This window comes from Pelodiscus sinensis, chromosome 9, assembly GCF_049634645.1.
Source record: "Pelodiscus sinensis isolate JC-2024 chromosome 9, ASM4963464v1, whole genome shotgun sequence".
Lineage (NCBI taxonomy): Eukaryota > Metazoa > Chordata > Testudines > Trionychidae > Pelodiscus > Pelodiscus sinensis.
Window position 1 is genome coordinate 2544114 of NC_134719.1, and position 15787 is coordinate 2559900.

Below are 15787 nucleotides of genomic sequence, written 5' to 3' on the forward strand. Positions count from 1 at the left end.
ATCTATGAAAGTTAAGAATACAAGAACAGTCGTACCAGTCAGATCAGCATCCATTTGGCCCAGCCTATTGTCTTTCGACAGTGGCCAATGCCAGGTGCTTTAGACCGGGAATGACCAGAACAAGTAATTGTCAAGTAATCCATCCCCGGTCACTTATTCCTAGCTTGTGGCAAACGAGGCTATGGACATTTCAGAGCTGGCTTTGCAGCCAGGATAGGCAGGGATAATAGCAGTTGCTGGACGCATCGTCTATGAATTTATCTAATTCTTTTTAGAACTCTTATAGTTTTGGCCTTCATAACATCCGGTGGCAAAGACTTCACCGATTGACTGTATGCTGCACGAAGACATTTATGACAATATATTTTTCTTTTATAGATTTGCAGAACATCCAAGGAAAATTAAATTTCTACACGGTACACTTAATTAGCTAGAACTGTTAGTGCAGCAATTATTAACTTACTATGCACTAATGAGATCAGGACGTTTGTTTCAGGATGATGAATACATGATGCAGGAAAAGTTTACAAGTTATCCTTGCTGGTGACCAAGTACAGGCAGTCCCCAGGTTACGTACAAGATAAGAACAAACCTACAGTCCCTAAGTTGAATCTGTATGTAAGTCGGAACTGGTGTCCAGATTCAGCCGCTGCTGAAACTGATCAGTTTCAACAGCGGCTGAATCTGGACGCCAGTTGTGACTTACATACAGATTCAACTTAAGAACCCCAGGCGTCCCCAAGTCAGCTGCTGCTGAAACTGATCAGCGGCTGATTCCAGGAAGCCCGGGGCAGAGGCTTCCTGTAGTCAGCCGCTGGTCAGTTTCAGCAGCGGCTGACTTGGGGACGCCTGGGGCAGAGCAGCTGGGGTGCTGCTGGGTTGGTCCAGTAGCGCCCAGAGCGGCGCTACGGGACCAACCGGCAGCGCCCCAGCTGCTGTACCACAGGCGTCCAGAGCAAAGACGCGTCTGGGCTGTCTGCGTTCCGCCACTTTACTCCCCGTCCCCCTGGTCTGCAGACCAGGGAGACGGGGAGCAAAGCAGAGCAAAGCCGCGGAGCCCGGGGGCAGCAGGACAGCCACGGCGTGTCTGGGCTGTCCTGCTGCCCCCGTGCTCCGCCGCTTTGCTTCCTCTCCCTGGTCTGCTGGGCACCAGGGAGACGACCCCGTTCGTAACTGCGGATCCGACATAAGTCGGATCCGCGTAACTCGGGGACTGCCTGTATTCCAAAATACTACTCCTGAATGATCTACCTTGCTAAATAGACAGATGCAACAGCACTTCTTACATTCCTCATAAGGCACAAGACTCAGATGACCACAAACATATATAACTAAAATAGCATTCTTAACCCAACTGATATTTTTGGATCAAATGTAGGGAGTAGAGATTCCTGATTTTTGTGAGTGAGATAAGATTAAGTGCAATTTTAGTAATTAAAATTTCCCTGTAAGAGGAAAGTAGTGACTATGTAGGCCAAGTTAACTATTTCATTTATTTGTCTAGCTTAAGCTAGCCATCAGAAAAGCTCCTTTCCATGAACAAGGAACATGGTAGGGAAAGTAGTTTTCTTTCCCCACAGGTTCAAAAAGCATATTATCATGCCTGGTGTGCGCAGAACTCTGAGAAGGGACTACTGATCATGGACGTCCCCCACAGGAACACTACCACAAGTGAGAACTGACAGGCTGACTCTGAATCCTGCCTCTTGAAATTTGGAGGGTATCTGAAGCAAAGTTTTTTGTAACTTTCCCGCAAGAAAGCGAGGCTTTTAAAATCTTCCATTGGACAGAAACTTTCCTATTTTCACACCATTAGATAAATATCTCTTACATACAGTAAATGCTCTTGACCTGTATTTAAATTCAGGAGAGACCAAGAGATGCTAACACTATCTAAAACTTCAGATACTTAATCCAAACAGAACAGATTAAAAGATAGCCCATGAGTGAACAAGTACAGAATTTAAGGGTAACACAAAGACTAAGAACTGCACAGTGACAAGAATGGGATTTCATGTGAGACAGGGATAAGGCTTTTTTTTTTAAAGTGTTTGCTTTTGATTGTATTGCTGTCACTAAGAGATACTCTATTTTCTCTTAGAGCCAAAAGGTTTAAGTTCATCTAACTCCATCTGGTGGCTCTCAGGTTGAACTTTTATTGTCTTCTATTGAACAGTCCATTCTCCTGGTACTATTGTGACTCTTCCTAGGAATGTTCTCCTCACTCAAGTGTGTTGCTCTCAAACAGATTTTAAAATATCTCTTCCTGTAACAGCAGCAAGTGACTTATTCCATATGGGGTTCCATTCTCTTATTCCCTCCTTGCTGGTCTACTGGTATGCCTATATCACAAACTACTGAACAGAAGACAAGATGGCCTAAAGAGCTCACTTCACTGATTTGAACTCCAACTCTGCTGAAGATGGGGATGGAGAAGTGATTTTAGAGAGAAGGTGAGATCCCCAAAAAAATCCACAGAATACTAAGTGGCCATAGGTGCTGGCCAGAAGAAATGCAATCTGAGTCCTAGATATAGAAGAAATGTGTTAAGGTACAAACAGTGCTCTACTTCGAGCTAGACACATTTTGTGTGTGCTGAAAACGTCAGTTGGCATTCTGACCCCAAGGCAGTCCAAAACCAAGCCATTAAAAATGCAGCATATCAAAATATGGTCCTTGGTTGCATCACAATGGTGCAAGTCTTTGACAGCTAGATATTATGGGGATAAGACCTTTAGATAGAAGATAAAGGAGTCAAAAGATACAACGTCCCTATGGAAATATTGCATAATGGATGTTTTAGACTGTGTATAAAATGTTCTCTTAAAATATTTATAAAAACTCATAAGCAAGGATTTCTCAAATAATCAAATACTTCTTGGTAAAATAGGCCAGAATTTCACAGGAACATAGCAAATACATTCAAAGATTGTCTTATACACTTTTGTTATCAGGAAAAACCTAAACTTCAAACGGTGAGTGAAGCATACAGACAAACACCAGTGAAGTTATTATTCATGCCACTGTCCAACAGTAAATGAAGAAACCAAGAGAAATGACTCATTGAAACAATCAACATAAGATGATGTAAGGCAACCTGCTGCTTTGGTAAAGGGTGACAATATACATTTCTAAAATGAATGCCTAACTAGTTCAACCAATATACATGAACAGCAAGAATACTATATTCACCAGCTACCACTTTCGCAGTGTTTAACAATTATTTCACAGAATCTGTTGTCTGTTTAACAATTAAATAAAACGTGTTGCACATAAATGCATAGTCTCCCCCATAGGGTGAAGATCATGGTCCTTATGTAGACAAGACTTCCGTGGTCTTCAATGACAGTTTGTTTTCACTTCACTCTCTCAGGATATTGCTCATTAGGTGAAAAAGTGTGAACTTAGCATAAGAATTCTGGTCAGCCAAGTTAGAAGATTTTTTCCATAACTGCAATTCTAGTTCAGTGGAGTGTTTTAATTCTGCAGCTCTTTCCTGCTTTTATTTTTGTTTCTGAAAGATTTCATGAATACCATTTTAATTTCTAATATTTTACAAAAAGGGTCATCAGATTTCAGTTTTAAGAGTTCACTGATATTTATTAATTGAAACAGCTCAGATACACAGAACTTAAAAGGGAAAAAAAGGAGTATGAATTCCACATCTTGTTGCCCTTCATCATGCAGATTTGTTACTTGCATTGTCCAAAGTTTAGTATTTCATCTAGCATTAATAAATCTTTTTAAAAAATAAAGCAGATATCCAAGATCATTCAGAAAGAAATGCTCACACAACTGTGATACAGGCAGTCCCCGGGTTACGTACAAGATAGGGACTGTAGGTTTGTTCTTAAGTTGAATCTGTATGTAAGTCGGAACTGGCATCCAGATTCAGCCACTGCTGAAACTGACCGCCAGTTCTGACTTACATTCAGATTCAACTTAAGAACCCCAAGTCAGCTGCTGCTGAAACTGATCAGCAGCTGATTCCAGGAAACCGGGGGCAGAGCAACTGTGCCTTGGGCTTCCTGTAGTCAGCGCTGGTCAGTTTCAGCAACGGCTGACTTGGGGACGTGTGGGGCAGAGCAGCTGGGGTGCTGCTGGGTTGCTCCAGTAGCACCGCTCCTCGGCGCTACTGGACCAACCCAGCAGCACCCCAGCTGCTCTGCCCCAGGAGTCCTGATTCATCCGCTGCTGAAACTGACCAGCAGCGGCTGAATCAGGACGCCTGGGGCAGAGCAGCTGGGGTGCTGCCGGGTTGGTCCAGTAGTGCCCAGAGCGGTGCTGCGGGACCAACCGGCAGCACCCCAGCTGCTCTGCCCCAGGGTCCACAACAAAAGCCTGGTCTGCTGGGGAGGGCACAATAGCTGCCCCCCCCCCCCCCCAGCAGACCAGGGACACCGGGAGCAAAGCGGCAGCGGGGGGTGCCTTGCCTCTGAGGCTTTGCTCTGGCGCGGGACCGCTTTGCTCCCGGTGCCCCTGGTTTGCTGGAGACGGTCCCCAGCAGACCAGGGGCACCGGGAGCAAACTCTGGCAAAGCATCAGAAGCGCGGGACCCCGCCGCTGCTGCGGGTTTGCTCGCGGTGCCCCTGATCTGCTGGGGACCGTCTCCAGCAGACCAGGGGCACCGCGAGCAAACTCGCCGGGGCTGCGGCTTTGCCCCCGATGCCCCTGGTCTGCTGGAGATGGTCCCCAGCAGACCAGGAGCAGCTTTTCTCGCCCCGGAGGTCGAGGTGGCTGACCACTGCCTTTGAGCTCCGGGGCGAGAAAGCCCCGTTCGTAAGTGCAGATCTGACGTAAGTCGGATCCGCGTAAGTCAGGGACTGCCTGTAATTTCTTTAGAACACCAAATCACAGCTGGTCAGCAAAAGATTGTACAAGACCTAATTAGGTATGGAAGCACATCATAATTTACTGTACAGAATATATATTTTAATTTTACAGCTTAAAACAGAGGTAGTCAATAGGCAGACTGCATGCCAAATCCAGATGACCAAATGCTTCTGAATGGACTGCAAAAGTATTATTTACTTATTATTGTAGTGTGAAAAATGTTTCTCTGAAGTCAAACTTTACTAGCCCATCACCAAGGAGTCTGGACCTTGACAAAAAATAAAATGACTACCCAGCTAAACACAGCTCAAAACAACTGAGCTTAAACCCACACCCCCAAGAAGTCAGGAGGGGTCCATTATACAGAGTCTATTACTGAAGACTAAGCTTATTTCTGGAAAAAAGAGTCAATGCGTCTTATGGTTGCAAAGAACCTACCAAATGCAAACAAATGTAGTGTTTTCTTCATGAGGCTGCAGCCAGTGTCTGTTCCTGCTCATTATCCACAAGCTGCAGGCACAAAATGAAATTAACTGGCCAATTTCACTACTCCTACAAAGGGCCTCTCAGGCAACAGTGAGACTGACAAGAATCTGCCTTTGCAACTAGTGCTTGGGATAACTACCTTCAGGAGCAAAAGAAATGCCAAGGTCAAGTTTTTACTTGTTGCACCAGCAATTGATCTTCTGGTGATGTATTTAGTGGGTCTTTTAAGTCACAGTAAATTGAACACTGAGGGCAGCTCCAGTACTCCTGGCAACTATGAGGAGTAAGGGAAGCTGATGGGAGGATTTGCTTCCATTGGCCTCCCTCCGTGAAGATGGCACTAAGCTCAGCTTAAGGTAAGCAGAGCTTACCTTACATAGCTGGAGTTGTGCAACTTAATCCGATCTTCTAGGTCTAGTGTAGACCTGGTCCAAGAGAAGACTCCTTTGACGGAGAAAAGGTAGAAAGTAGTTAGGCACCTACTAGCCAGAGGCTGATACACAGACAGGTTCTAGAGATAGCATTCAAGAATAAAGCAATCCCTACACCCAGCAGAGGTAGGCCTCTTATTGGGGCATTTCTCCACATTTTATACCAGTCTCTGGCTTGCAGGAAACTCAATTTTTTTACATCGTGTGCTCTAGTGCAAAGTGTAATCTAATTTTGTAGCAATAAGGATACTATGCCTAGCCTGCAGAATAAGTCTGAATTAATGCACTTTTTTTAAAGAAAAGCAAGGAACTCATTGCAGCAGTCATTAAGTCAAACAGGTAGAAGTAGTCTAAGAACAATGAAGCCTGGCAGACACCTCACATCTCACCCCCGCTCCCCCAACAGCTTGAGATAAGTAGCTTGAATCCAAGTTTCTTATTCCATAAAAAGTTGTTAACTGTACAAATAATCTATTAAACCCTTCTCACGCCGTATGCCATGCCAAAGCACTGATTTGCGCACTGCTTTCTCTACAGTGGAAGAAAAACAAAGTCCTGTTTAAAATTGTAGAGAGAGAAAAAAAACATATAACAAATTATTTTCATCAAAAAAAGTTTATTCTTTGGGGGATTCATTCCACACATATAGAAATTAAATTAAGTCAATCGTGTTTATTCATTTTTGCCAGGGTGTAAGAGCAGAATGGATCCTATAATAATACAAGCGTCTAATCAACTCTGATGTAAGAAAATGAAGACTAGCAGCATACTGAGAATTTCTTGACCTGTATCTCTCCTATTCCCAGAAGTCACAAACACAAATTCTATCCAGGTTTTTCTGGCATATCATTCACCAGCATCTGACTTCCAATGAGCACCAACTGCAGTCTGAGAAGCCACCTTCAATTGTAATTCTAAATTTTACTACATCTAGGCTACGTCTACACTGGCCCCTTTTCCGGAAGGGGCATGTTAATTTCACCTATCGTAGTAGGGAAATGCGCGGGGGATTTAAATATCCCCCGCGGCATTTAAATAAAAATGTCCGCCGCTTTTTTCCGGCTTTTAAAAAAGCCGGAAAAGAGCGTCTACACTGGCCATCGATCCTCCGGAAAAAGCACCCTTTTCCGGAGGCTCTTATTCCGTAGGTGCTTTTTCCGGAGGATCGATGGCCAGTGTAGACGCACTTTTCCAGCTTTTTTCCCTACTACGATAGGTGAAATTAACATGCCCCTTCCGGAAAAGGGGCCAGTGTAGACGTAGCCCTAGAGTCTGACATACTGCACTAAATCAAATCAGAAGGAGTTTTTCACTTGACCTCAAACGGAAGCAGAAACAGGTCCATAGTTTTTAGTGTACAAATGTTAAATGGCAAGGGAAGGTATATTTTTTAAATTAATTGTAACCACCACTTAGAAGGGCACTGCCATCCTAAGACTACTAAAAACTAAAATACATATTCCCTTCTGGAATATCTGTCCTTTTCATCATGTGAGCATACTGCTTATTAGCGTAGAGTTTGTTGAACCACTAATTTTTAAAATGTAGGCTTTATCTAGACCACAGACTTAACTATGTTGCTCAGGAGTGTGGATTTTCCACACCTGTGCAAGAATACCAAACTTCTACTGTAACCAGTGCTATGTCAACAGGAGAACTTCTCCCATGGACATAGCTTCTGTCACTCAGAGTTTTCCCCACCATGTAGGTATCATCTTCATTTAGCACAACAGCAGCACAGCTGCTTTCAGGGCACTGCACCATGTGTAGGCAAGCTTGTAGTGCTACACAGACTTTTCAATCACACAGGCAAAAAGAAAAAGGAAGTCAGTTAAATTTGGGCCTAAGAGACTAGGCATCCCTTTAATATGGCATTAAAAGATCATGTTTCTATCAGAAGCTAGATCAGCAAATAAATCCCATTGCCCATCAGTAAAACTTTAAACTTGTGATTTTGTATTTTTATTTCTAATGCACACAAAAGAAGCTGACTAATCTCTAATTTGTAAATAAACCAAGGATCTCTGCCAGCATCTATATTTCACAGCCAAATATTATATTTTTATTGATTTTCATTGCACTGTGACAGAATAAATTCTCTTCTCAGAACTTTACAGTTCAGATAAATTGGTAAATTAAATGAGGACAACACATATTGGACAAAAATCAAAAGGGAGGTGAGAAAATATTTGTAAATCCTTCTAACTTAGGGAGTTAGTGATGGGGCATCAAGGAGGGAAATCAAGATTAATGTTCTATAGTTCCAAGTTACACTCAGATGACCTCTGAAATCAACTCAAGTTCCCCTTTAAAAAAGCCCCCCCCCCCAAAAAAAACCCCGCACCAAACACACACCTTACTTTACAATCAAGAGACCGTTTGCTGAACACCTCAGCAACTATATTGTAAAATACAGCAACATATGAGTTGCTGCCTTTTCAGATACCAAGCCTCAGAACTGTGGTCAAATTAATGGTTCAGAATTTAAATGACCAATTAAGTCAAACATTGCTAACCAGAGTCATTCTAATATTAGAATATTATGATGCAAGCAACTATGTTATTCATGGTTAGAAAACTGAAGTGCATGGACAGACTGTTTTCATTAATTACAAACTACCGAAGATTAGTTTTGCCTTCAAAATCACTGAAGATGTTCTGGTCGTCTACCTGCTAATACAATTCACACAGCCATACACCACATCCAATAATCCACCTTATTAAATATGATCATTCAAAGAAAAAGCGAAGAGAGAGAAAAGGTGTTAAGAAAATAGAAGTCATTCTTCTGCTGCCACTTTAATTATATGTAGCTACTACTATTATTTTAAAACAAGTTTTCAGAGGATGTGTTAACACTATGGACTTAATTTACCATAATATTAGGTAATACAGAAGAAAAATGTAAGCAAGTTGGCATATGCTAATCCTAAAGCTGCTTGGTGGGGGGTGGGAAATCAACAAATAATGTTCCATGGAGTAAGGTCAGCCTTTCCCCTTTGACTTATTTGACACTACAGCATATTTAGAAGATAAATTCCTCAGGGAAGATACGTGGTCACCTATGTATATGGCACTTTATGCAGACCTCTATAAACATGCAACTGCATATAGAGAGACCTAATGAGACCCCTGCAATAACTATGCAAAACTGCATGAGTTTGAGGTTAAAGGTAACACTGTACATCAGATTCTCCTTGATTTTATTTTTATCTGAACTAGAGACACTTCACTGTAATGAAGAGCAAACGTCCTAGACTGAAACCACTGGGGTCTAGTGTCAATAAATGTAAGTATTCTAGTCTAGGGTGTGAAGACCAACACTGACTCTCCCCATGAGGAGTTGTAGAAACAATAGACTTATCACCTCCTTTACAGGCTTTATGATTTCCCATGCATCTTGTTAATCTGTAGGCTATTTAGACAAGTATCAACTGCTCACAAATACTGGTTGCAGGGAAGATACATTTTGTACTAAAAAGCATATCACCTTTTATTGGCAATGGTCAAATTCCATTCTAGTGTAAATGAGAGAAATTCCCGGTCACTTTGGCCCAAAATGTCTAGAATACATGAATATAACATGGATTTAAATAAACATCCGATGAACATTAAAAATTACAGTTCCTTAGATGAACTTTATCAGAAAGAAGTCCCTCGAACCATCATCATCTTTGTAACTCTTGCAGTTACAAATTTTACATATTTTAAACATATCCACATAAAATCAGCCTACATAGTCTGTCGGACAATAAAAAGTTGGCTCTCTCAAATATTGTCACCCAAGAGGTTTTCAGTATCTTACAGTATCCTTAATACTTACATTTCATCCAAGAAAAAAAGATACATAAAAGGAGTTAGAACTCCTGAAAATAAGACTTCATAAAAGAAATACCGGCAATCTTAACCACAGAAGCACTGCTTAAAAGTGTAGTCTGCACAGGTTTCATAGCTTGATTGTACCACAATATTTATGGAATGACTATTAAAAAGCTATTTTCTGATTAATTCAGCTAGGTAGGCCTACATACTTCGGACATTAGATTTCAGCCTCCCCACACACTGAGCTGTTCCAAGAGCCATCTGAAAATATAATACCAACACCACTAAAAGATTTGGGGGCATCTAAGCTGCTTTTGATTACTCATGGGCATGTATTAGCTATTAACATGGGCAATTTGAACATATTTACTGAAATGATGATTTCCTATCTAGTAATGAAGATACAAGTGAGGGGCAAACTGAAAAAAATAGATTTCACTGAACTCTGTTAAACTTTCAAGAGCAGTATTTATGAATATGTCAACTGTGCAAGAATGTAAATGAGTGGGGATCAGCACACTAAAAATCTATCCAATCTATTTTGGGAAAATTTCCAAATTACATTAGAAGCTGGTAAAGGCCAAAAATATTTAGAAAAATCTTCAATAATCTAATTAGCCGCATATCTAAAGAACGGTCCCCTCTGCAGCAAACAGACTATATTACAGTTACATGCAATGAGTATGGACGCTTTCACAATCCTCTTTTAAACCTCTCCATATGTTTTTATATATCACATATGCTTTTATACAATCAAAGAAGTCCCTAATTCCCATTTATACTGCATACCGCAAACCTTGAAATTTACATTTTGCACTAAACAAAAAACAAAAAAAAAGAGAGGCATGAAGGCCCCCTGTTTATGAGGTCACTCACACAGTTTTAAAAAGCATTAAGGTTACAAAATTCTGACAGTTTAATAATCAAACTATGGATTCCTTTAAGTTTAATATTATGTAACCAACTTTCCTCCTCTGATATATCAGCCCTCTCCCCCACTTCTCACTGCTCCTACAGACACAAAAGAAAAGACTTCTCTGCCCAAGGCAAGTCTGGAACAATACATTTGCAAGACCCCATTTCTAGGAAAAGTTACATGACAACCTTCCATGCCGTAACCCTATTCACCAGGACTCAAGTCGCTGGGAGCCCCCCTCTCCCAGATCGCCCTGAAATCCAGAGCCGCTCCAGGATTGGAGAGAAGAAAAATCTGCCCGATTCTGAAAACGCCGCCGCCGGAACGTAACCCAACTCTTTACAAAGAGAAGGAAAAGTCCGGCGGCGCCGCGGAAGAGGGGCAGGCGAGGGGAGCGCTGCGAGGGGGGTGGACCCGCAGATTCAGTCTCTTCAACCATGAAGAAAGGGACACGGAGAGGGGATAAAGAGGGGGGCTCTCTCTCCCCTCCCCCCCATTTCTATTCCCCGCTAAGGGCAGGGGTAGAGATGTCGCCGTGTTAGTCTGGTGTAGCTGACACAAAACACAGGACGATGTGGCACTTTAGAGACTAACAAGATGGTTTATTAGGTGATGAGCTTTCGTGGGCCAGACCCACGTCCTCAGATCAAGCAGTGGGAGAGAACGGTCACAGCCCTGCACTATCACAAATGAGCCCCTACGGCCAGGGCAGCTCGACCCCCCCCCGCCGCACAGACAATGGGTCGGAGTCAGGGCAAAGTTTGCAGGCCCGGGTCCCTACCTGGCGGGTCCATCTCGATGTAGAAGATGAGCTCGGTGGAGTAGGGCATCATCACCTCCCGCCAGTCCGCGTCCTCGCCCTCCATCTCCCACACCGTGTTGTACATGGCGGCGGGCGGGGGAGTTCAGGGTCCCGCGTCCGCCCCCCAATTACAGAGGTCGGGGAGCAACCCCCCTCTCCTCCGGGCAGGGGCCGAGCGGTTATGGCGACCGCTCGCCGCCCCCCCGCGAGAGCCGCCGGGTCAAGCACGAAGCGGGGTCCCTCCCCCCACGGGCGGGCTCGCCGCAGCGCCTCGGGAGCGGAGCAGCCGGCTCAAGGCAGGGCGGGCAGCCCCCGGCGCCGCGCTCCGCAGCCGCCTCCCGGTCTCTCGCGCTGCGCCCGGCTCCCAGCCCCGCTCGGTTTCATCTTAAGAGGCTCTGAGGGGCCCAACCGTCACCAACCGCCTCTTGCCGAGGACCAAACCACTCCCCCCGCGAGGAGGGGGGGGCCGGGCGGGACCATCCCCTTTAACCCTTGGCGCGCGCCTCCGTCGGAAAGTGGTAGCGTCCATCGTACCGCTGTGGGGGGGGGGGGGGGATTGGGTGGCGCTGAAGCGGACGTCTGCACCCTGTGGCGGGTCGGCCGCGGAGGAGATGCCGGCAGCAGACAGAGGTTACGCCTTCAGGAGCCTCGAGCGGAGGATGACTCCCTTTGCGGCCCTCCCCCCCACGCTCTTGACAGAGATGGTACGCTCCGGAGCTGGGCGGCCCGCCGGGGGCTGCTGCCGTGGAGCTCGCGAGCCGAGGGGGAGGGGCAGCTTAGTTTAACCCAGTTGCCAGAGCGGCAGTCTTTGTCTGCGAGAGCAGCACGCTCCAGGATTGGTGGAGGGCGGCCGGCCAACCAGCTAGCCAATCAGCTGCCTCTGAAGCCGGCCGGCTAGATGGGGATTGGTTGTCAGCCCTAGTTACTAAGCGGGTAAGGGGGGAGGGGGAGGGATAAAGAGTGTGGAAGGGCTCGCGGGGCCCCTCCCTTTTCTCCGGGGGGGGGGCAGGGAAGCGATGGGGCTGCTAATGCGGGGCGCCCCGCGCTGCTGCGGGGGAGGGGCCGCCATCTGTTGGGGGGGTCGCCTCGGCGTGCCCCATTGACTCGGGCTGAAGGGGGAGGGGCTGCTCTATGTGGGGGGGGGGCCTCGGCGTGCCCCATTGACTCGGGCCTAGGGGGGAGGGGCTGTTCTATGTGGGGGGGGGGCCTCGGCGTGCCCCATTGACTCGGGCTGAAGGGGGAGGGGCTGCTCTATGTGGGGGGGGGGCCTCGGCGTGCCCCATTGACTCGGGCCTAGGGGGGAGGGGCTGTTCTATGTGGGGGGGGGGCCTCGGCGTGCCCCATTGACTCGGGCTGAAGGGGGAGGGGCTGCTCTATGTGGGGGGGGGGCCTCGGCGTGCCCCATTGACTCGGGCCTAGGGGGGAGGGGCTGTTCTATGTGGGGGGGGGGCCTCGGCGTGCCCCATTGACTCGGGCTGAAGGGGGAGGGGCTGCTCTATGTGGGGGGGGGCCTCGGCGTGCCCCATTGACTCGGGCCTAGGGGGGAGGGGCTGTTCTATGTGGGGGGGGGGCCTCGGCGTGCCCCATTGACTCGGGCCTAGGGGGGAGGGGCTGTTCTATGTGGGGGGGGGGCCTCGGCGTGCCCCATTGACTCGGGCTGAAGGGGGAGGGGCTGCTCTATGTGGGGGGGGGCCTCGGCGTGCCCCATTGACTCGGGCCTAGGGGGGAGGGGCTGTTCTATGTGGGGGGGGGCCTCGGCGTGCCCCATTGACTCGGGCTGAAGGGGGAGGGGCTGCTCTATGTGGGGGGGGGCCTCGGCGTGCCCCATTGACTCGGGCCTAGGGGGGAGGGGCTGTTCTATGTGGGGGGGGGGCCTCGGCGTGCCCCATTGACTCGGGCTGAAGGGGGAGGGGCTGCTCTATGTGGGGGGGGCCTCGGCGTGCCCCATTGACTCGGGCCTAGGGGGGAGGGGCTGTTCTATGTGGGGGGGGGGCCTCGGCGTGCCCCATTGACTCGGGCCTAGGGGGGAGGGGCTGTTCTATGTGGGGGGGGGGCCTCGGCGTGCCCCATTGACTCGGGCTGAAGGGGGAGGGGCTGCTCTATGTGGGGGGGGGCCTCGGCGTGCCCCATTGACTCGGGCCTAGGGGGGAGGGGCTGTTCTATGTGGGGGGGGGCCTCGGCGTGCCCCATTGACTCGGGCCTAGGGGGGAGGGGCTGTTCTATGTGGGGGGGGGGGGCCTCGGCGTGCCCCATTGACGCGGGCTGAAGGGGGAGGGGCTGCTCTATGTATGGGGGGCTCAGTGTGCCCCACATTGACCTGGGCCGAGGAGGGAGGGGCTGCTCTTTGTGGGGGGGGGGGGGGCTCGGTGTGCCCCACATTGACTCGGGCCGGGGGGGAGGGGCTGCTCTATGTGGGGGGGCTCGGTGTGCCCCACATTGACTCGGGCCGGGGGGGAGGGGCTGCTCTATGTGGGGGGGCTCGGTGTGCCCCACATTGACTCGGGCCGAGAGGGGAGGGGCTGCTCTATGTGGGGGGGCTCGGTGTGCCCCACATTGACTCAGGCTGAGGGGCTGCTCTATGTGGGGGGGGGCTCGGTGTGCCCCACATTGACTCAGGCTGAGGGGCTGCTCTATGTGGGGGGGGCTCGGTGTGCCCCACATTGACTCAGGCTGAGGGGCTGCTCTATGTGGGGGGGGGCTCGGTGTGCCCCACATTGACTCAGGCTGAGGGGCTGCTCTATGTGGGGGGGGGCTCGGTGTGCCCCACATTGACTCAGGCTGAGGGGCTGCTCTATGTGGGGGGGGGCTCGGTGTGCCCCACATTGACTCAGGCTGAGGGGGGAGAGGCTGCTCTATGTGGGGGGGGCTCGGTGTGCCCCACATTGACTCAGGCTGAGGGGCTGCTCTATGTGGGGGGGCTCGGTGTGCCCCACATTGACTCAGGCTGAGGGGCTGCTCTATGTGGGGGGGGCTCGGTGTGCTCCACATTGACTCAGGCTGAGGGGCTGCTCTATGTGGGGGGGAGGGCTCGGTGTGCCCCACATTGACTCGGGCCGAGGGGGGACGGGCTGCTCTATGTGGGGGGGGGGACTCGGTGTGCCCCACATTGATTCGGGCCGAGGGGGGAGGTGCTGCTCTCTGGGTGAGGGGCTCGGCGTGCCCCACATTGACTCGGGCTGAGGGGGGAGGGGCTGCTCTCTGTGTGGAGGGCGCTCGGTGTGCTGCACATTGACGATTGAGGGGGGCTGGGACTGCCCTATAGTTAGGGGCACTCTGCGTGCCCACCATTGGCTGAGTGCTGGGGGGGGGGTGCTCAGCATGACTGAAGGGGGCTAGGGTTCTGGGGGGTGGGTTGGCTGGCTGTACTGCCTTCTCCCCACTGACTGACGAATGGGGGCCATCTCCACTGCCTCTGGCTGGAGCAGGATTTCAGGGAGTGTCCAAAGGTCCCTGATGGGTACAGTAGGCCACTGTGGTGATGGGGAGCTACCCTGGCTGACAATTCTCTTGGTATCTTTACCTCCCAGCTCTGGTTACTTCCTCAAAAGCTAGAAAGTAAGCCATCTTCACAAGAGGAGCTCCCTTGAACCTTTTCCGTGCCGAGCCAATCTAAGCCATCAGCCTCTCTCCGCTTCTCATGCACAAAAAGTACAGGTATTTAAAGGGCAAATCTTTCCTTCTTGCCATTTTCAATCTCTTCAGCCTCAGACAGTCTGAAATATTCAGAAGCTCCAATAATATAAGACTTTACTTAGTAAGTAGTGATTGTACCCAATTCTCCCTGAAATATAGGGCTTACCTCTTCATGCAAAGTGACAAGCACCTGTTTTGATCGGACCTAATATAAGAAATCATTCAGCAGAATAAACTTAAACTCAGAAGAAAAAAAAATTGGCTAGATTTCAGTGTTGTAAGAGTTTTACCAAGATTCAAGTGCAAATGGAAAATGTATTTGATTCATAAACTGACCTTCCAAAATTATACGGATTTATAATTTTCTCTCTCAGAAGTGTGAACAGGACCAAGCCTTAGTCACTGAGAGGTTTGCCTTTGACTTCCATGGGTGCTGAATTGAGGTCTTTTTGAATACTTTGTTCCACTGTGAACTTGAATTGCTATTCCTAAATGAAAGATAGTGCTGTATTAACCTATGTAAAATGTTACATGTTTTATCTTTTAGGACTGTGAACTGAAATATGAATATGGTTATTCAACTATTGTTACCATGAAAACATTGTTCTCTTTAAAATGAATAGTAACCTACTGAATAATCACTTTGAATTTCACATCTCCATTTATATGTTGGTAGTGTTCTAAAATAAAACAGCGGATCTACCTGCTTATGTCTGGTTTCATCCCTGTAGTATCTGATAAGATGCCTGTGTAATACAATTACTATTATTATTATATTCTTTTAAACCACTCCAAGGGTTTCAAAACAGTTCACAAATATTAATGGATTAGAGCCTGATTCTTCTAAGATGTTTAGCACTCCAA

At 48.0% G+C, this 15787-nt stretch overlaps 1 protein-coding gene and 1 long non-coding RNA gene across 7 annotated transcripts in view; one reads left to right on the forward strand and one right to left on the reverse strand.

Moving 5' to 3' along the window:
- Positions 1–15787, reverse strand: part of PIK3R3 (phosphoinositide-3-kinase regulatory subunit 3) — a 295643-nt gene that overhangs the window by 43561 nt on the left and 236295 nt on the right. The window contains exon 1 of one of the 5 annotated variants that reach the window (XM_075935900.1): positions 11270–11748. The exons of the other annotated variants lie outside the window; for them this stretch is intronic. Within the exon in view, the coding sequence (XP_075792015.1) occupies positions 11270–11375 (106 nt within the window). The 5' untranslated portion in view covers positions 11376–11748. Of the gene's footprint in view, positions 1–11269; positions 11749–15787 lie in introns of those variants that run through there. 5 annotated transcript variants of the gene reach the window in all.
- On the forward strand, positions 11815–15633 carry LOC142830533 (uncharacterized). Of its 2 annotated transcripts, none has more exons than XR_012905838.1 (2): positions 11815–11994; positions 14818–15633. It is a non-coding gene; the product is annotated as an uncharacterized LOC142830533 (long non-coding RNA). The 2 variants fall into 2 exon arrangements; XR_012905837.1 differs by lacking the exon at positions 11815–11994 and adding an exon at positions 12066–12223.